The 20,479-nt window shown below is 50.6% G+C and overlaps 3 protein-coding genes across 3 annotated transcripts in view; 2 read left to right on the top strand and 1 right to left on the bottom strand.

Moving 5' to 3' along the window:
• The window catches only part of LMTK2 (lemur tyrosine kinase 2), a 109,294-nt gene extending 91,082 nt beyond the window's left edge, over positions 1-18,212 (top strand). The window contains exons 11-14 of the mRNA XM_050783939.1: positions 439-3,397; positions 12,165-12,297; positions 12,532-12,774; positions 14,053-18,212. Coding sequence (XP_050639896.1) covers positions 439-3,397; positions 12,165-12,297; positions 12,532-12,774; positions 14,053-14,081 — 3,364 coding nt within the window. The 3' untranslated portion in view covers positions 14,082-18,212. The remainder of the gene's footprint in view (positions 1-438; positions 3,398-12,164; positions 12,298-12,531; positions 12,775-14,052) is intronic.
• The window catches only part of BRI3 (brain protein I3), a 128,385-nt gene that overhangs the window by 23,581 nt on the left and 84,325 nt on the right, over positions 1-20,479 (top strand). The window lies entirely within an intron of this gene.
• AIMP2 (aminoacyl tRNA synthetase complex interacting multifunctional protein 2) overlaps positions 1-20,479 on the bottom strand; it is a 344,265-nt gene that overhangs the window by 296,542 nt on the left and 27,244 nt on the right. The gene's annotated exons all lie outside the window — the stretch shown is intronic.

The raw sequence follows: 20,479 nt of genomic DNA, 5'->3' as shown, positions 1-20,479 counted from the left end.
TCCTGGCTCAAGTGATCCTCCTGCCTCAGCCTCCCATAGCCCCAGGATTACAAGCGTGAGCCAGGGTGCCTGGCCTCTTTTGATATTTTTAACTGATTCGGCCAGGCACAGTGGCTCATGCCTGTAATCCCAGCTCTTTGGGAGGCCAAGGCAGGCAGATCACGAGGTCAGGAGTTCAAGACCAGCCTGGCCAACATGGTGAAACCCCGTCTGAACCAAAAATACAAAAATTAGCCAGTCGCGGTAGCAGGCGCCTGTAACCCCAGCTACTTGGGAGGCAGAGGCAAGAGAATTGCCTGAACCCAGGAGGTGGAGGTTGCAGTGAGCCGAGATCATGCCACTGCACTCCAACCTGGGTGACAGAGCAAGACTCCGTCTCGAAAACAAAACAAAAAGATTCGTGATGGTTCCACTGATTGCTTGTCATGTGCTGCTCAGGTATGAAGTCTTACAGTTCTGTTGGCTGTCACCAGAAAAGAGACCCGCGGCAGAAGATGTGCACAGGCTGCTGACTTACCTGCGGCTGCAGAGCCAGCGGGACTCAGAGGTCGACTTCGAACAGCAGTGGAACGCTCTGAAGCCGAACACAAATAGCAGAGACTCCTCCAACAATGCTGCATTCCCAATTCTCGACCACTTTGCCAGGGACCGGCTGGGTCGTGAAATGGAGGAAGTCCTCACTGTGACCGAAACGAGCCAGGGCCTGAGCTTTGAGTATGTCTGGGAGGCCGCTAAGCACGACCACTTTGATGAGCGCAGCCGGGGCCACCTGGACGAAGCCTTGTCCTACACGAGCATCTTCTATCCAGTTGAAGTTTTTGAGAGTTCACTTTCAGATCCCGGGCCCGGAAAGCAAGATGACAGCAGCCAGGATGTCCCCCTGAGGGCCCCTGGAGTGGTTCCTGTCTTTGATGCCCACAACCTTTCTGTTGGAAGTGACTATTATATCCAGTTAGAGGAAAAAAGTGGCAGTAACTTGGAGCTTGATTACCCGCCAGCGCTGCTCACAACTGACATGGATAATCCAGAAAGGACTGGCCCTGAACCACCCCAGCTCACGGTGCTCAGGAACGTTGAACTTGAGGAGTCCAGTACAGATGAGGACTTCTTCCAAAGCAGTACAGACCCCAAAGACTCTAGCTTACCGGGGGACTTACACGTGACCAGTGGCCCCGAGAGCCCTTTCAACAATATATTTAATGATCTGGACAAATCGGAAGATTTGCCCAGTCACCAGAAAATATTCGACTTGATGGAACTAAACGGAGTTCAAGCCGACTTTAAACCTGCCACTTTAAGTTCCAGTTTGGATAACCCCAAAGAGTCAGTCATAATGGGCCACTTTGAGAAAGAAAAGCCCCGTAAACTTTTTGACAGTGAGCCTCTCTGCCTATCAGATAATCTTATACACCAAGATAATTTTGATCCATTGAATGTTCAAGAATTGTCAGAAAACTTTTTATTTCTTCAAGAGAAAAACTTACTAAAATGCTCATTGTCCAGCAAAGAACACATAAATGATCTTCAGACAGAACTTAAGAATGCTGGTTTTACCGAAGCTATGTTAGAAACGTCACGTAGAAACTCTTTAGATACTGAGCTTCAGTTTGTGGAAAATAAGCCAGGCTTGTCTTTGTTGCAGGAAAGCATAAGCACGAAGGGTGACAACACAGATGTCATGTTCACAGGTGACACTTTGAGCACCTCATTGCAGTCTTCCCCGGAAGTGCAGGTACCTCCTACCTCCCTCGAAACAGAAGAAACGCCCCATCGGGTATCCCCAGACTCACTCCCGACACAGGGAGAAACCCAGCCCACGTGTTTAGATGTTATTGTCCTGGAGGACTGTCTCTGCCAGGACCTCAGTCCAGACGCTGTGACTGTCCCGGTTGAAATTCTCTCGACCGATGCCAAAACCCGCAACATGGATGGCGGGTCCCAGGACTCTCCTGGCCAGGGTGAGGAGACCCTGCGACTCACCGAAAGTGACTCTGTTCCTGCTGATGACATCCTTGCCAGCAGGGTGAGTGTGGGGAGTAGTCTCCCGGAACTGGGACAGGAATTACACAATGAACCGTTTTTGGAAGACCATCCCAGTCATCGCCAGCTAGAGAAAAACTTGAAGGCTGTGGAGACTTTAAATCAGCTCAATTCTAAAGACACAGCGAAAGAAGCAGGCTTGGTGTCCGCCCTCTCCTCGGACTCAACCAGTCAGGACAGCCTCCTGGAAGACAGCTTGTCAGCGCCCTTCCCAGCCTCGGAGCCGTCCCTGGAAACCCCAGACTCCCTGGAGTCAGTGGACGTCCATGAAACGCTGCTGGACTCTTTAGGATCTCACTCTCCTCAGAAACTCATGCCGCCTGATAAGCCGGCAGACAGCGGCTACGAAACAGAGAACTTGGAGTCTCCCGAGTGGACCTTGCATCCCGCCCCCGAGGGCACCTCAGACTCAGAACCAGCCACCGTGGGCGATGGTGGCCACAGCGGTCTGCCTTCCAACCCGGTCATTGTCATCTCAGATGCCGGCGATGGTCACAGAGGCACAGAAGTGACCCCTCAGACATTCACAGCTGGCTCCCAGGGTTCATACCGAGACTCTGCATACTTCTCAGACAATGACTCTGAGCCCGAGAAAAGGTCTGAGGAGGTCCCGGGAACCTCCCCATCCGCCTTGGTGTTGGTACAGGAGCAGCCCCTGCCCGAGCCTGTCCTCCCAGAGCAAAGTCCTGGTGCCCAGGATAGCTGCCTGGAAGCCAGAAAGAGCCAGCCAGATGAAAGTTGTCTGTCTGCTTTGCACAACTCCGGTGATCTGGAATTAAGAGCCACACCGGAGCCAGCACAGACTGATGTTCCCCAGCAGGTCCATCCCACGGAAGACGAGGCCAGCAGTCCCTGGAGTGTGCTGAACTCAGAACTTAGCAGTGGCAATAACTTCGAGACACAGGAAGATCGCCCCTGCACCCTTGCTTCCACGGGGACCAACACGAACGAACTCCTTGCCTACACCAGTTCTGCGGTGGACAAGTCCCTGTCCAGCCATTCCGAGGGCCCCAAGTTGAAGGAGCCGGACATCGAAGGAAAGTACCTGGGGAAACTTGGGGTGTCGGGGATGCTCGACCTCTCGGAGGACGGGATGGATGCGGACGAGGAGGACGAAAACAGCGACGACTCGGACGAGGACCTGCGGGCCTTTAACCTGCACAGCCTCAGCTCCGAGTCGGAGGACGAGACCGAGCACCCCGTGCCCGTCATCCTCAGCAACGAGGACGGGAGGCACCTGCGGAGTCTGTTGAAGCCCACGGCGGCCGGAGCCCCCGACCCGCTGCCTGAGGACTGGAAGAAGGAAAAGAAGGCAGTCACGTTTTTCAATGATGTCACAGTCTACCTGTTTGACCAGGTATCTGTTCCCTCTAAATCATTTTCTCTATATATCCATATAAGGATTCCAAAATGTGCTAGGAAATTGAGTGTGGTCTGTTTTCTAGTTGCCGTTTTGAGGCAGCAGATTGTGATTACTCATAAAAAGTCATTTGGGGTTGGTTACAGTTCTAAGAATATGCAGAAATGTCATTTGTGCAGGGAATTCGTATTAAATTAAGGGAAAGAGCAAATATTCTTCCTGGGTCTTCTACTGGAGTCTTCCTGAAATTAGTCACCCTTTACACACCAAATTTTTATTGTTTTGCTTTTTATTTTTCTTTTGAGACAGCCTTGCTCTGTGGTCCAGGCTGGAATGCAGTGGTGCGATTGCAGCTCACTGTAGCCTTGAACTCCTGGGCTCAAGCGATCCTCCCACCTCAGCCTCCATAATAGCTGGGCCCACAGGTGCATGCCACCATGGCTGGCTAAGGTTTTGTTATTGTTGTTTAATTTTTGTAGACACACGGTCTCGCTATGTTGCCCAGGCTGCTCTCAAACTCCTGGGCTCAAGCCATCCTCCCACCTCAGCCTCCCAAAGTTTTGGGATTACAGGCACGAGCCACTGCACTCAGCCTCCAATTTTTAAAGCCTGACAATTGGCAGTAGGACCTACCACTTGGGTGCAAGCCTGGAACCGTGGCTGGCGTGCAACCCTGGAGACAGCTCAGGAGAGGGGCCGACCAGAAGCCCTGCGGTGGGTGCCTGGAGGGTGGGACACGCAGCAGGAGTGTCTGTGGTCCTTCTGCTCTGTCCCCTGACCTGTCCTCTTTCCCTGCTTTGGAGCAGGTGGCTTAGTGTGCACTGCTGAGTGGGCATGGATTTAGGCTCCTTTAAAAATGTAACAGCTTATAATTCAAGTATGCTTTAAAAAAAAAAAAAGTCCTTTTCATACTATTCTTTGTAGCGCTTGAATTTGCTGCTTGAATCAGCTGGATTGTCGGGAGAGCTCAGTGGTGGGACATGAGAATGGGGTCCCCTCACCTTCTAGAAGGCGCAGGAGTCCTCGCCGTCTCCTTCACATTGCTTGCCTTCCCTTTCGCCCCGTTCTGGGAACCCAGACCTTGGTCTCAGCCCCTGCGTGGCACCATCCCTCATGGGTCCATGGCTATGGCAGATCTGGGCACTGTTCCACCTCCTCCCCCGGGAGCTGCGTCTGTTGAATGTCACTTTATGCCTTGTTCCTCTGTGTTCTGTTCACTTTGGTTTTTATGATGTTTCTTTAAAAATCATTAAATCACCCGCATTTGAGCTATAGCATATACTGTGGGGAGGTGGATGTTTAAAAAATGAAAAGTAAGGCTGGGTGCAGTGGCTCATGCCTGTAATGCCAGCACTTTGGGAGACCAGGGTGGGTGGATCACCTGACATCGGGAATTCAAGACCAGCCTGGGCGACGTGGTGAAACCCCATCTCTATTAAAAATAACAAAAATTAGCCAGTCACGGTAGGCAAGACTGCAGTCCCAGCTGCTTGGGAGGCTGAGGCATGAGAATTGCTTGAACCTGGGAGGCAGAGGTTGCAGTGAGCCGGGATTGTACCACTGCACTCCAGCCTAGGTGACAGAGCGAGACCTTGTCTCAAAAAAAAAAAAAAAAAAAGAAAAAAGAAAAGTAGCCTCCTGAGCTCAGCCTGACCTCTTGAGCCTGAATCTGTGAGAGGGGCCAAGAGGCCGCCTTTCTCTTTTCATTCCCCAGGTGGTTCCTAGGCAGATCTCGAACTCAGGAGCCTCTGAGCTCAGGGAGCCTGGGAAAACAAGCTGCCGTTTTCTAGTAAGAGTGGAAGGGAGAAGGGATCACCTGGCCCCTAGGGTTTGTGTTTTGTTTTCAATGCATCCACATAGCCCTTTCTTCCCCATCTCTGTGAACTGGGATTATCGCTGCATTTCTCCGTGGATGGGGTAATCTATAGGTGGGATGGAACTGTCAACTGTGCTCAGTGAGCAGTGCGGGTAGGAGCTAGGGAGCACGCTGTCCCCACTTCCTAAAAGCCTGGGGGTAGCTGGAGTAGTGAGAGGGACGTGGCCCCAGTGGAAGCAGCGTGCGGAGAAAGCTCCCTGGGGCCGCAGAGCGTGGGCCTCTTGCACAAGTCTGTGGAGGATGTTAAGTTTTTCTGGCTTTAGAAGACAGAGCAGAATTGCAAAAGATGAAGACTTGTGACAAGGGCACACTAGTTACGGGATGGAAAGTACAGAGATCAAATACTAGACATGCTTAATGGACGCGAGGCTTTGACGAGGAAGTTAGTGTCAGAGAGAGTCGGAAGGTGGGTCAGGGCCAGAAGAAAATGAGGAAAATCTTTCTGATGATCTGAAATTTGTTTGCTTATGCGTCTCTTGCAGCGTGCCTTGAAGCGACAGCCACCAAGCGTTCAGGCTGAGGATTGAGGGTTTCCTCCCGCTCCTGCTTTCGTTCTTAATGAGCTGGTTTTGAAGTTGTATCGTTTTTAAGCTGTTGAAGTACCTGCTCCAGAGTTTTAACTGAGTGTTCATGGGATTGGGCAGCATTGTTTCTTGGTTTATCACTATTTGTTAGTTCAGCAAATACTTAACCAGCGCTTACTGTGTAAAGTAGTAAAGGCTGGTGAACAGTCTGTGGGTGCCGGCATTGAGTTATTATTCTACATTGAGTCTTCTTTTGCTTCCCCATGTGGGGGTGTTTGTCACTATCTTCATGGAGAGGACCCTGAGGCTCAGAGTAGGTAGACTTTGCACAGGGTCTGGCCCCAGTGAGTAGCAGTGCTAGGGCTTGACTCAAGTCTCCTGGACTGAGCACCGAGCTTTTCACCGCTGAGCCCTGCTGCCTCTTGCATGCACCTTTAAAATCTACAGCCTGGCATCGCGTTCAGCTGTTGGCGCTTGCGATGTCTTTCCTCAGTTGCACAGTGTTCTTGAGACAAAAGTAGCGGGTAATGATGCTTACTTGCAATTAGCGCGACAGAGTTCCCTCCAGCCTCATCAGTCATACTGTAAACAAGCCCTGAAGACCGGGCACAGTAGCTCACTCCCATCATCGTAACATTTTGAGAGGCTGAGGCAGGAGGGTTGCTTAAGGCCAGGAGGTGAGACTGGTCTAGGCAGCATAAGAAGAACCCATTTTTTAAAAATTGGCCAGGTGTGGTGGCACGCACCTGTAGTCCCACCTACTCAGGAGACTGAGGCCGGAGGGTTGCTGAAACCAGGAGTTGGAGGGTGCAGTGAGCTATGATTGCATCACTGCACTCCAGCCTCGGCGGCAGAGTGAGAGCCTGTCTGCGAGGCTCCCGCTCTCCACCTTTGAGGAGTAATATTCGTGGGCTCCACCTAGGTTTTCTTGGTCGGTTTGTGTTTTGTTTGTTTGCTGGCACTGTCTTTGGTTTTGTTATCAGTAATTAATGGTGGTCTCATAAAATGAGTTGGGAAGTATTTCCTTCTCTGATAGTGTTTGGAGGAGATTATGTAGATTTGTTGATGTTGATCTTTCCAAAAATTTGCTTTTGTTTTCATGGATTTTTTTTTTCTTTTCTATTTCATTGGTTTCTGCTTTGTCTTTATTATTTCCTTCCTTCTCCTTGCTTTGAATTTATTTTACTTTTTCTAGACTCTTAAGGAAAAGCTTAGGATTCAAGTCCTTACTTCTTTTCCCTTTTTTTTTTTTTTTTTTTTTTTTTTTTGAGACGAAGTCTCACTCTGTCGCCAGGCTGGAAGGCAGTGGTGTGATCTCGGCTCACTGCAACCTCTGCCTCCCAGGCTGAAGGGATTCTCCTGCCTCAGCCTCCGGAAGTAGCTGGGACCACAGGCACCCACCACCATGCCTGGCTAATTTTTGTATTTTGTGTTTCGTCATGTTGCCCAGGCTGGTCTCAAATTCCTGAGCTCAGGTGAATCTGCCTGCCTTGGCTTCCTGAAGTGCTGGGATTACAGACATGAGCCACTGCACCCGGCCTCTTCTTTTCTAATAATTTAATGCTATAAATTTCCCTTTATGTACTACTGTAGCTGCACCCAGCCAATTTTAATGTGTGAATTTTTGTTTTCATTCAGATCAAAAAGTTTTTTGTAAGACTTCCTCTTGGGAGCATAGATGAATAATACGGTTTAATATATTGTTAATAATTAATAATCGGTTAATATATTGTTGAATAAGTATATTGTTTAATTTCTGAGAGTTGGAGATTTTATCGTATCTTTTCATTATTAAGTTTCAGTCTAATTCAATTATGGGCAGAGAACATATTTAATATGGTTTCAATGCTTTTAAATTTGTTAAGGTTTATCTTAGAGCCAGGAGGTGGTCTTTCTTGGTGAATTATTCCACATGTACCTGAAAGAGTGTGTGTTTTGGTTTTGGTGAGTGGATTGTTCTATAAATGTCAGAGTTAATTTGTTGATGGTATTAGTTCTTCTCTATCATTGTCAATTTGTCTGCATACTTGAGAGGTGGTTGAAGGCTCCAGCTGTGATTTTAGATTTGTCTGTTTCTCTTTTCATTTCTGTTCATTTTTGCTTCCTGTATTTTGCAGCTCTGTTGGTGCATATACATTTAGAATGATGATATCTTCTTGCTGAATTGACCTTTTTATGCTTTCGTAATGTCCTTCCGTATTCCTTTGTCTTACATTCACAGAGCTGCTCCAGCTTTCTTTTTTCAGAGACAGAGTCTCACTTTGTCACCTAGGCTGGAGTGTAGTGGTATGATCTTGGCTCACTGCAGCCTTGACCTCCTGGGCTCAAGCAGTCCTCCTGCCTCAGCCCTGCAAGTAACTGGGACTGTGGGCACACACCACGAAACACAGATAATTTTTGTATTTTTTGTAGAGATGGGGTTTCACCATGTTGGCCAGGCTGGTCTTGAACTCCTGAGCTCAAGCGATCCACCCGCCTCAGTCTTCGAAAGTGTTGGGATTACAGGTGTGAGCCACTCGCTCCTGGCCACATTGTTTTGGTTAATGTTTGTGTGGTGTATCTTTTGCATCCTTTTACTTTTAATCTACCTGTATCATTATATTTATGAGTTTCTTGTAGATCTTATAATTACGTGGGGTTTTTAAGACTCTTCTGAAAAATCTGCCTTTTAATGGTATGTTTAGATCATTTACATTTAATTAAATTATTTATATTTTGGATTTATGTATACCATTTTATTTGTTCTATTTTTATTTCTATTCTTCCTCTTTTTAATAAATTGAACATTTTTAGTGTTACATTTTAATTTTTCAATTTTTTTTTATACACTGTTCTCTGTGTAGTTTTGGTAGTGGTTGTTCTGGGGGTTACAATGTATGTATTAAACTTCTCACAATCTACTTAGAATCTATATTTGCATATTTCAGATGGAATGTGGAAACCCTTCTGTCACTCAGACCTTTTGCCCTCCGTCCCCATCTTGACATGCTCTTCTGTGTTGCATACATGTACACTGATAACCCCTCAGACATGCAACACATTTGACTTTCTGTCATCAAACACATTCTAAGAAACTCAAGAGGAAATGAATAGTATTTTACAGTTGGCCCTGGAGCAACATGGGTTTGAACTGTGTGGGTGCACTTAAATATGGCTTCTTTTCAACCCAAAACAGATCGAAAACACAGTATTCTCGGGATGTAGAACCTGTGTATAGATACGGAGGGCTGACTTTTGGTATATGTGGGTTCCACAAGGCTAACCGCAGGACTTAGTATGCACAGGTGTGGCTATGCACGGGCGGTCTTGTCACTGATCTCTATTGAGATCGTTTCTGGGGTTGTCCCTTGGTTTCCAAGAAGTGGTGGTTCCATAATTTGGATACCATAATTAGAGGATGCCCAAGTGCTTTATATAAAATGGTGTCATATTTGCATATAACCTACACACATCCTCCTGCAGACTTTAAGTCATCTCTAGATTACTTGTAATACCTCATACACTGTAAATGCTATGAAGATAGTTGTTATACTGTATTATTTATGTTGTTGTTGTTGTTGTACTGTTATGTCTTATTTGTCTTTTCTGAATGTTTTCTGTCCTCGTTGGTTGACTCTGAGGAGGTGGAACTCTCTGATCTGGAGGGCTTCCTGTCCTTCTGTTGTTTTTCATTATTGATGTTCCAGGTTTCCTTCTGGGACCCTTTCCCTTCTAATTAAAGAAATTTAACTAGCTTTTCTTTTCTCTCTTTTTTATAAAAAAAATTTTTTTTGTAGGATTCCTTTTATTTTTAAATAAATTATCTTAGTGTTTTTTTCCGTCTAAGACTGTCTTTATTTCACACTCATTCCCGAAGCCTATTTTCTCTGAGCATAGAATTCTGAGTTGATAATTGTTTTCTTTCAGCATTTTAAAAATGTATCACTTCCTTCCACCCTCCACGGTCTCTCATGAGAAATTTGCAGTCACTCAGATCATTCTCCTAGAAGTACAAGTGGAGCGTCCCTTATCTGAAATGCTTGGGACCAGAAGCATTTTAGATTTCTGGTTTTTTCAGATTTTGGAATATTTGTATTATACTCACCAGTTCAGCATCCTAAATCTGAAAATTTGAAATCACAAGTGCTCCAGTGAGCACTGTGGGCGCCATATCAGTGCTCAAAAGGTTTTGGATTTTGGAGCATTTTGGATTTTTGGTCTTCAGATTTGGGATGCTCGAACTGTAATACATCTTTTATCCCTGGCTGCTTTCAGATCTTTAGCTTTAGCTTTCAGCAGTTTGATTATGGTGCATCTGAGGGTGGACTTCTTTGTGTGTGTGTCTTGTTTTGTTTTGTTTGAGACAGAGTCTTGCTCTGTCACCCAGCTGGAATACAGTGGTGTGATCATAGGTCACTGCACCCTTGAACTCCTGGGCTCCAGTAATCCTCCCTCCTCAGCCTGCTGAGTAGCTGGGGCTACAGGCGTGCACCACCACACCTAGCTAATTTTTAAATTGTTTGTAGAGACAGCATCTCACTATGTTGCCCAGGCTGGTTTTGAACTCCTGGCCTCAAGGGATCCTCCTGCTTCAGCCACCCAAAGTGCCAGGATCACAGATGTGAGCCACCCGCCCGGCCTAATTTCTTTGTATTTATCCCATTTTTGTTTTGTTAAACTTCTTAAATCTGTAGTTTTGTATCTTTCACCAAATCTGAGTTTTCAGGCATTATTTTCTTCTAGTACTTTTTCTGCCCCACCTCCTGTCTCCTCTCCTCCTGGGACTTCAGGGTTAGGCCCTGAGGCTCTGGTCCTGTCTCACAGGCTCTGAGGTCCTGTCTCACAGGCTCTGGTCCTGTCTCACAGGCTCTGAGGTCCTGTCTCACAGGCTCTGAGGCTCTAGTCCTGTCTTCCTCCAGGTTTTTTTTTTTCTTGCTCTTGTTTGAATTGGGTGATTTCTGTTACTCTGTCTTCAAGGTTCCTGATGATTTCCTTCGTCATCTCCATTCTGCTGTTGAGCCCATCCATTGAGTTGCTAGATTTTGGTTATTGTACTTTTCTCTTCTGAATTTGGCTTTTTGTCATTCTTCTTATCATCTGTTCCTTTGCTAAGATTTTCTCTATTTCTATTCATGGTAAGTGTCTCCCCTTAGCTGTAGGAGCATTTTTATAGTAGTCCCTTTTCAGATAATTCCAACATTGGTGGCACCGTGACACTGGCACTTGTTGATTGTCTTTTCCCAGGGAAATCGAGGTGTTCCTGGTTTTTTGAATGCAAAATAAGTTTAGCTTTTGGACCCTCCTATCATGTTAGGCAGTCTGTGCCGTGTTTAAATGCTGTGAATAATGTTGATATTTTTATCTTAGCAGGCCTTGACCCCGTGGGCGCAGGCCACAAGTTCCAAGTAGCCTTCTGTGGGCTGTGGTTTCAGTGTCAGTTCCCAGTTCCCCTTTCAAAGCCTTCGCTGTGCTGTTTGAACCTGCCCCATGTGTGTGCCCCGCACTCCACCCCGGTCTCCCCTGAGGTTTATTTTCAAAGCTTTGGTGTGTTCAGAGTCAGATCTACCACGCACAGCTCAGGGGTAAGCGCAGGAGCCCCCCAACAGCCTCATAGGGTCACCTTTTTCAGCTCCTCCCTCTTCTGTTATATCCCTGATACTTGCAGTTCTTTGGGCCTCTCCTTTCTGATCCCCTAGCTAGAAATTTGAGGCTTTAGTTACACGATGCGCCATACTTCCTGCAACTACACGCACGTCTGGAGCCAAGCAGTGGGAGGACAGAAGGGGAAAAACCCAGTGAGGGTCCCCTCCCACTCGGGATCACAGTCCTCCAGTGGAGTGGAGGCTTTATGGTCCTCAGGATTATAGACAGCTGTTGCCCCGGGATTGCTTGGGACTGGAGAGCAAGAGAACAGAGAAAAGAAGAAAGCTGGAATTTCCCCCTTCTCTTTCTGAGCATCACAAGACCCCCTTCCTGCTCCGAAGCCAGAACTAAGGGCTTCTCCTGGAGCGCTCTGTCCAGGGTGGTGCCCACTTTGGATCCCGGGCTGAGCTGAGTCCAGGCAGGGGATTGTGGAGGAGAAGCCGACACACTTGGTGCTGGTGGGTGGCATCTTGAGTGCTGCCGCTCGTCCCCGCCTGCCTGCTGCTCTGCGCTTCTCTGCAGCCTCAGAGAGCTGCTTCATGCCTCTGCCGAGGTCAGAGCTGCAGGACGAGGGAGAGACAGGGCCTTGTGTCTGTCTGTCCTCCCAGGCCCGGGGCCGCCCTTGTCTTGAGACGCTCACTTCTCAGTCTGTCAGTCCGATGCGCCTGTCAGTGGGGAAGCGGTCACATGGGGTTCCCGTGAGCAGGCCTTTGCTGACGGGAGTTTCTGTTTGGCTTTTCAGGAGACCCCAACCAAAGAGCTGGGGCCCTGTGGAGGAGAGGCGTGTGGCCCTGACCTGAGTGGCCCAGCCCTGGCCTCAGGCTCTCCCTACCTGAGCAGGTGCATCAACTCCGAAAGCTCCACCGACGAAGAAGGTATTTCACGTCATTGACTAGCTTTAAGGGAAACTGAAAAATTGAGTCATGTAAAGGTTTTTGGAGGGTAACTTACCATGTTGCTTTAATGACGCCCCCCTGACATGGGCACAGCGCTGCCATCTGCCAGTTGGGCCGGGCTGTCTTCCGACCCGCAGGGTGCACCTGCGCAGAGCCTCCCCCTCTGCCTCATCGCGCAGTGATAAAGGGTGGGGTTTTGTTTTTTATTTCTAGGTGGCGGCTTTGAGTGGGATGATGACTTCTCCCCAGATCCTTTTATGTCAAAGACAACAAGTAACCTGCTCAGCTCCAAGCCTTCTCTCCAGACATCCAAGTACTTTTCCCCACCACCACCGGCCCGGAGCACGGAGCAGAGCTGGCCGCACTCGGCGCCTTATTCCCGGTTCTCCATCTCTCCCGCCAACATTGCCAGCTTTTCCCTCACACATCTGACCGACTCGGACATCGAGCAGGGCGGTGAGAGGCGCCACGTGCTGGGGGTTGGGGGTGTGGGGTTGGGGGTGGGGTGCTGCAGCTGGGCAGACGGTGGTCTTGCAGGCTTGATAATCTCATGTCTTCTTCACATTTGCTGAGTCGATTACAAACTCGTTTTTTTTAAACTCCCATCATCAGCTGGGTGCAGTGACTTCTGCCTGTAATCCAAGCTACTCAGGAGGCTGAGGTGGGAGGATCAGTTGAGCCTGGGAGTGTGAGACCAGCCTGGGCAACATAGTGAGACCCCATCTCTACAAAAAATAAAAACTAAAAAATTAACTGGGTGTGGTGGTGTGCACCCTCACTTCCAGCTGCTCAGGAGACTGAGGTGGGAGGAATGCTGGAGCCCAGGAGTTCAAGGCTACAATGACCTGTAACTGCACCACTGCCCTCCAGCATGGGTGACAGAGCAAGATCCTGTCTCTAAAATAAATAACACTGCCAGCATCCTGAGCGTGCTCTCGGGGCCATGCCCCTGCCTGTTTGTCGTGGTCACACTCAGGCTCGTTACTGTCCACCCTGTGGGGCCAGGCCGAGGCAGAGGGGCTCTGGTCCCAGAAACGCCCAGGCTGTGCACTGTCTCCTCTTTTTCTCCTGTGGCTGCATAGTCCCCCTCCACACTCTTCTCCTTTCCCAGAGAGAACCCACTCTTCTGCAGCCTCGTAAGAGCACTTGACCCCTGGCCTTGGGACCAGCCCACACGCCCGCTGGTGCTGCCCCTGGAACGCTGGTTTTGCTACTGAGTCTTGGTCCTGGTGTGGCTCGCAGGCGTAGGGTGGGGTGAATGGACAGGGGCCGTTTGAAGTGGAGGTATCTGAACATAGGGAGCCTTCTTTCCCTGTCACTAGATTGAAAGATAAAGGTTAATAAGCTCATTTTTTGATTGGAAGTTTACAGATCAAATAATAAATATGGAATACAAAGAGGCTTTGTTTGCATCGGCGCTAGGCTTCATTTGTGACGATTAGATAACACCTGCTACCTGCCAGTGTGTTGGGGCAGATGTGTGGATCCCAGCTGACTACTTCTGCACCCTGACCCTTAGCGCCCAGCTGGCATTTGAGCCTAGCAGATGTGTTGGTGGGAGCGTCGGGCAGCTGCTGCTTCTGAAGGAAACGACAGGAAGGGCGGCTCAGGCGGTGCTGAGCTCAAAGCACCCGCTTCTGTTCCCGTGGTGCAGCGCACACACCGTCCACGCCATTCTTGTCTGATCATTTTAAAACTCCAGCTTTGTCGTCTCACTTCCTCTCTCCTCAACAGGAAGCAGCGAAGACGGAGAAAAGGACTAGGTGGCTGCCAACGCGCACGCTCGGGTCCGAGGCTGCTCCCCTGGAGCGGCGCCCCTGCGCCCTCAGCCCGAGCAGCGACATCCACTCGCCATTTGCTGATACGAGCTTGGGAGGAAGAATCCAGAGGTGAAGAGGGAGACGGCTCTGAGCTGCGTTCAAGGCGGGGCCCTCGGGAGCCCAGGTGGGGAGCGAGGCTGTGTCCGGGAGCCAGCATCCCTCGGTGCCCCAGGCACCCGCGGCCTCCCAGGCAGTGCTCCCGCGCTGGCCGTCGGGGGAGGCAGGGGCGCAGCCTCCGTGTGCATGCGTGTGTGGAGCTATGCGCGCCGCGTGTGGGCTTTCCACAGGGGCGTCTCTGCGTCCACGCCTGTACATCCCGGCCCACGTGTGGGCACCACAGAGGACACGCGAGGGGAATGGTCACCAGTGAGCCATATTTATTATTTCTAGAGAAATTACGAATTGCTTTCTGTAATTGCACTGTGGATAAATGTTCTGAGAGTCTCCATTGTTGTACAGAATCTTAAATTATTCAAGGAAAATGAGGCAGGTCAAGCTGATGCTATCCACTAGTTTGATTTTTTTTCTGTTTTATAGTTTGTGCTGCATGGTACTTGTAAAGCTTAAATATTTTGAGTGTTCTACTGTGTCTAGGATTGTTGGGATTGTACATATGGTACTCTTTCATAAATGATAAATGATTCTGAATGTTAGTGTTTTATGTTCATATAGGAAATATTTTCAGTGAGTCCAAAATACCACTGTTTTGTTGATGGAATCGAATGCATTTTTGTCTCTTCTTGATGAAGCGGCTTCCCTGCAGCAAATGAGGCTTCTCTCTGAGGAGCTGAGAGGTCTTGCAGCCTCTCCTTGTCATTCTCCCACCCCACGTCCCACTTTTTAAAGCCCTTTTGGTAAAAACCGGCAGGTTGTGGCCCCAGACCTCAGATGGACCTGGCCTATCCCTGGGGACCTGCTGGGTGGCGGGTCGGGAGAGCTGCACCCCGCACGGGGCCGCCGCACCGCTTCCCTCCGCGCAGCTCTTCTGCCTGGTTTTCGGAGGCCAGGCTCCTGGGAAGCTTCCGTGTTCCCGTCCTTCCTGCAAGAAGCCGGGGAGCTCAGGCAGACACATGTCCGCAGAGCACGCCAGCTGTGGAGGACGGGTTGAGGTGATGATGCGTGCACACGTCAGGTGGCGGGGACTTGAGCTTTAAAAAAACTCCACAGCCGAATCTTCTCCGAGCCGCTCCGTGTCACGTCCAGCTGGGCCTGGCCAGTCTCAGGTTATCTCCGTGGGATGAGATAACACCACATCCTGCAGCTGTGAAGGGGGACAGACAAGGGACGACAGCAGAGCATCAGCAGCTGACACATAGTCCGGATCGGGGACTTGGGTGGTCCTGCGTGGCCCGGGACTCATCTCACGGACCCTCCATTCTGCATTAAGCCCCAGGTTCTCTTCTGGCTTTGAAAGGGCCCGAGTGCTCCCAATGTAGCTTCATCACGTCTGCAGGAGCCCCAGCGGTCATGGGCGACCTCAGGCCTCCCTCCCTGAGTTCTGCTCTGACATAAAAAGTCCCCTGTGGCTGGTGCAGCACAGCCGTGCTGGGGAGGCACCCGATCCTTCGGGGGTCCTCGGGCCTGCAATCCCCTCACACTCACTCTTCACCCCACATATTTTCCGGTGCTGATACGTTTCCAGACTCCAGCGCAACCTGGGGCACTCTCCAGACCCATGCAGGGGCCGCCTGGGGTACACGGAAGGAAGCTGAGTCCTAGTGGAAAATGCAGGTGGACGTTGCCAGAGTGTGCACAGCAAATGACCTTCATTGCCAGTTGCGCCCCACTCCTCTCATTTTTTATACTAAGCAATAACTTTCCAAAGCAAGAAGTTCAGGATGGAGAGAGTCCCCTCCTGTCTAGGCATGGGGTGGACGCGGTGCCCGCCTGGGCTGTGCGGGGAGTACCGCTGGCTCTCGGGATGCGCGAATTTTTTTTTTTTTTTTGTAATTAACAGGGCATTAGAAGATGATTTTGCCAAAATTGTCATGACTGAATTCTTGCTGTGGGGACTTCCTGAGTTTTCTCAGTTTTTACATCTAAGATTAGTCTTGGCTGAGGAGAAACGAGACGTGATTATACTACTTTCAATTGCAGGTTTAAGCAGTTCAGATTTAATGACCAAAGTCATGCAGATCCATGGAATCTGTCGTCGTGTTATACAGTGTCAGCCTCGAGTAAATTTATTGACGTTCTGGGGCTGTCAGTTTTCCACTAGGATTAAGATTTTGGCTAGGCACAGTGGCTCATGCCTGCAATCCCAGCACATTGGGAGTTTGAGGCGGGCAGATCACTTTGAGCCCAGGAGTTCAAGACTAGCCTGGGCAACATGGCAAAACCACGTCTCTACTAAAAATACAAAAAAAAGAAAAGAAAAAATAAAATACTAGCCAGGCACATAGTGGTGTGCACCTGTAGTCCCAGCTACTTGGGAGGCTGAGGTGGGAGGATGGCTAGAGCCCAGGAGATGGACGTTGCAGTGAGCTGAGACCATGCCATTGTACTGTAGCCTGGGTACAGAGCCAGACCTTGTCTCTAAAAAAAAAAAAAAAAAAAAAAAAAAAAAAAAAGATTTTCGTAATTCCCATTTTTATTTATTTTGAGTCACTCATAATTAATTGCCAAAAAAGCATTTTATACATTGAGTTTGGGGGGGTGGTGGATCTTAGTGTGGTGTTGCATGGAGGGGCGAGATTTTATATTTATAATCAACACGTGGGTTAACATGTTTTTTTGAAATCCAAGCAATACACAGGAAACTTAAGTAGAATAAAAATTCCAGCCCATTTTTGAAATGTCAGCATGTGCTGTGTTCAGGTCAGATTTTTGTTGTTTGTTTTGTTATTTTTTAACTAATAAGTTGGTTATCAGTGGTGGGTTTTCAAAACGTACTTGTTCTAATAAGTTGTGCAATGAAATAAATCAGTGGCGTTCTCTGGATGATGTGGGGAAGGTTAGCATATTTTCTGGCCTTCTATGGGTAGCAACCCAGAATCAATCTGAATTAGACCTATTTTGGTGGAGTTTGTACATTTTAAATCCTATAACAAAAATAATCTAGCTTTCATTTCCTTCCTAGCTAGATGCGAATTTGTCTTTTCAAATGACCCTGTCAATAAGCCAGAAAGGGCAACACAGAAAAAGTGCTCCCCAAATCCCTTCTGAGACTTGGCCCGTGTGTCTGGACGAGAAGCCATTCCCCGTAAGGGTGCAGAAAGCTCGACCAAGCCGAATTGCAAACAGCGTTCGCGCTATTTTTAAATGTACAGGTTCGATCGTTTCTATAGAAATGGGTTTATCTAAGAAAAGTCTTGGTATGTCTTGCTGCTGTAAAAGGCCTTTCGGAACCCCTCCTTTTATTCCTGTTCCCCGTAGGGTGTTTGTAGAGTTAAGGACCTACTGCATGTCTGTCCCCAGGGCCCCGGTGGAAGGAGGGCAGCGCCTGCTCTTCCCCGACTCAGCCCGTCATCTGAAAATTCAGAAGTGAACCAAGGGTTAGACGCCAAAGGTTGGGCTTCTGTTAGAGTGGCTTCAACACGTGAGCCTTATGAGAAGTAGCCTTAAAAAAAGAATGGGTGTACGCAGTGACTTCCGATGGAAATCTCCAAAACAATATTCCTAAGTAGCAATGGGGTTGGCTCAAGTCTTTATTAACAAAGAACATTCTCTTTCATCTATAAAAAAATTCTTAAAGATGCGTCGACAGTATTGAATTACCAGCAGCCTGTGAAGATCAGCTGGACGGGTGTGGACACGTGCTGGTGAAGCGCACAGGCTTAGTGGGCTGAGCGGGATCTTGATCGTGGGGCTGGTGTATGGATCCACCGTGGGATTCCGTCTGCAGAGGAGGATGTAGGGGGCCGTCACATCCCCCAGGCCTCCCTGCTGTCTCTTTAACACAGGCAAAAAAGGTCCCCGGCAATATAACAGTCAATGAACTTCCAGTTTAAATTGTGTACATTTTTAAATTGTAAGATTTTTACTGTATATTGATGCATAGTGTGATTCAATAAATTGCTTGTAATTTAAAAACTATTTAATATTCAAAATAAATATAGTTATATATTTATAAAACTCTGTTGCCGCGTTTCTTCTATGTTTTGTCCATGTGCAAGGACCTGGGTGGGTGGCCTGGCCCTGCCCTGCTGGGAGCGCCCACAGCCTGTGCCCGGGGCCCCTGCCCTGGTCCCTTTGGAGCTTGTGTGCCGGGACAGACTTAAACTCCCCACACTCCTGAGGACATAAAGCTTTGTGTCACCACTGGAAAACCAAACCTGTTTAGTGTTCGTGCCCCCTTGAAGCATGTCTATAATCCATGCCTTTGCACTCTCATGAATTTCGGAAGCATTTTCATTTCCAAAGACCTCGATTGGCCCAGCCTCAAATGAGCTCTAGGCCAAGAGAAGAACTAACCTTGGCTCCAAGCCAGCCTTTCTGTGCCCACCCCCTGGCCCCCCACCCCACCCCACCATGGCTCCTCTGAGTCCCCACCCAGAAGTACTGAGACAGAGCAGCGAGACCCATGAGTGTGGAGCTCTGGCCTGCCAGCCAGCGTGACACTCACAGTCACCACACCCCTAGCAGCCCCGAATGGTCCCTCCCTGAGCAAGATGCTGCTTTGGCTGGGCGTGGTGGCTCACGCCTGTAATCCCAGCACTTTGGGAGGCCGAGGCGGGTGGATCACTTGAGGTCAGGAGTTCAAGACCAGCCTGGCCAACGTGGAGAAACCCCGTCTTTACTAAAAATACAAAAATTAACTGGGCGTGGTGGTGCATGCCTGTAATCCCAGCTACTCGGGAGGCTGAGGCAGGAGCATCGCTTGAACCCGGGAGGCGGAGGTTGCCATGAGCCGAGATCATCTCGCTCCACTGCACGCCAGCCTGGGCAGCAAGAGCGAAACTCCGTCTTAAAAAAAAAAAAGGCGTTCCCATGGACAGCCTCCCCACCCCCAACTCGGGGTCCGCCCCCAGCCCGTAGGAGCCCCAGGTTCCCCTAAACATCCCGGGCAGCGGGGCGGGGGAGCCCCTGGGAGATGCCGGCGTTTTCGCGGAGCGGCTCGTCCCGGAGTGCTCCGGGGACTTGGGCTCTGTGCTGAGCCTGAACCGGGGCTGCCCCTCCGTCCGGCTGCTCCCAGGGACCTGTTTCCCCATCCGCGGAATGGGCCCGGGGCCCCGCCAGGAGTGGAGAGGCCGGGGAAGGAGGGCCGCGGGAGGCATGGATGCGGGGGTGCTGTGTCGGGGGGAGGGTCGGGGAAAGCGGGTGGGGGGAGGCTGTCTCGGGCACAGATGTGGGCTAGGCGAGTGGAGAAGGTGCGGGTGGAAATTGAGGGGGAGGATGGGGACAAGCAGGTTGTGGGGAGGCTGTCGGGGGACGGGAGTAGGGGAGGTGGGGACGCAGGCTGTCTCGCGAAGGCTGTAGGGGGAGGATGGGGAGAGACGGATGGGGGGAAGCTATCTCGGGGCGGGTAGGGGAGGCTATAGGAGGAGGAGGGGGAGAGGCGGTGGGGGAGGCTGTCTGGGGGGACGAGGGTGGGGGGACTGTAGGGAGAGGATGGGGAGAGGCGGGCGGGGGAGGTTTTCTGTCTTGGGGGCGGGGCGGAAGCTGGGGGCGGGGCTGCGCGGCCACCTGGTCTGGAAGCCCCAGGCGCCGGCCGCCCGCTCGCAGGTGCCGCCACCGCTGCCCGCGCCAGCCCGGGACACCCGGACCTCGGCCCCGCCCCGGCCCCGCCCCCGCCCCGAGGGCTCATTTGCATGCGTCCGCGGCCCCGCCCGGGGCGGCTAAAGCGACGTGTCCTTGTCCCCCGTGGGCAGCCTCGGCGCGTGCGGCCGCGGATCCCCAGGTAACCCGGGAGCTGGGAACTCGGGTGGGGCCACGGGGAGGGAACCCAGGGGCAGGACCTGGCGGCGGGGCTGTGGGGGTTGGGGGGAAACCCGGGTGGGGGACTTCTGGTCTGTCCGGAGCCCCCACGGGGGCCATCCACGTGGTGGGATTGGGGGCTGCCGCCAGGCCCTGGCCATTGCCGACCTCTGACCTCCACGGCTGCCCCATGTCTGCAGCGGTTCTGGCCCCAGTGCTGTCCCTGCACGTGTCACGTCCAGCGGGGCAGGACAGCGAGAGCCTGGTGGCTGGAGTCACTGCCCGCCCACGGGGCGAAGGAGTCAGTGCCGCCTCCGGCAGAGGCGCCCCCTAAGCTAGGGTGGGGGACGCGTCTCAGGGTGGTCTAGGCAAAGTGTCAAAGGTCACCAAGCTCAGGAGGCACTGGGGGGCCGTGAGGGGCGTGAGGCCAGAGGAAGATCTAGGGGTCAGGGTGAGTCGCCCAGGAGGAAGGGGGACGCAGGGAC

The sequence above is a fragment of the Macaca thibetana genome, chromosome 3, assembly GCF_024542745.1.
Source record: "Macaca thibetana thibetana isolate TM-01 chromosome 3, ASM2454274v1, whole genome shotgun sequence".
NCBI classification, from domain to species: Eukaryota; Metazoa; Chordata; class Mammalia; order Primates; family Cercopithecidae; genus Macaca; species Macaca thibetana.
The sequence above is the reverse complement of the archived record's forward strand: the minus strand, read 5'-3'. Positions and strand labels throughout refer to the sequence as shown.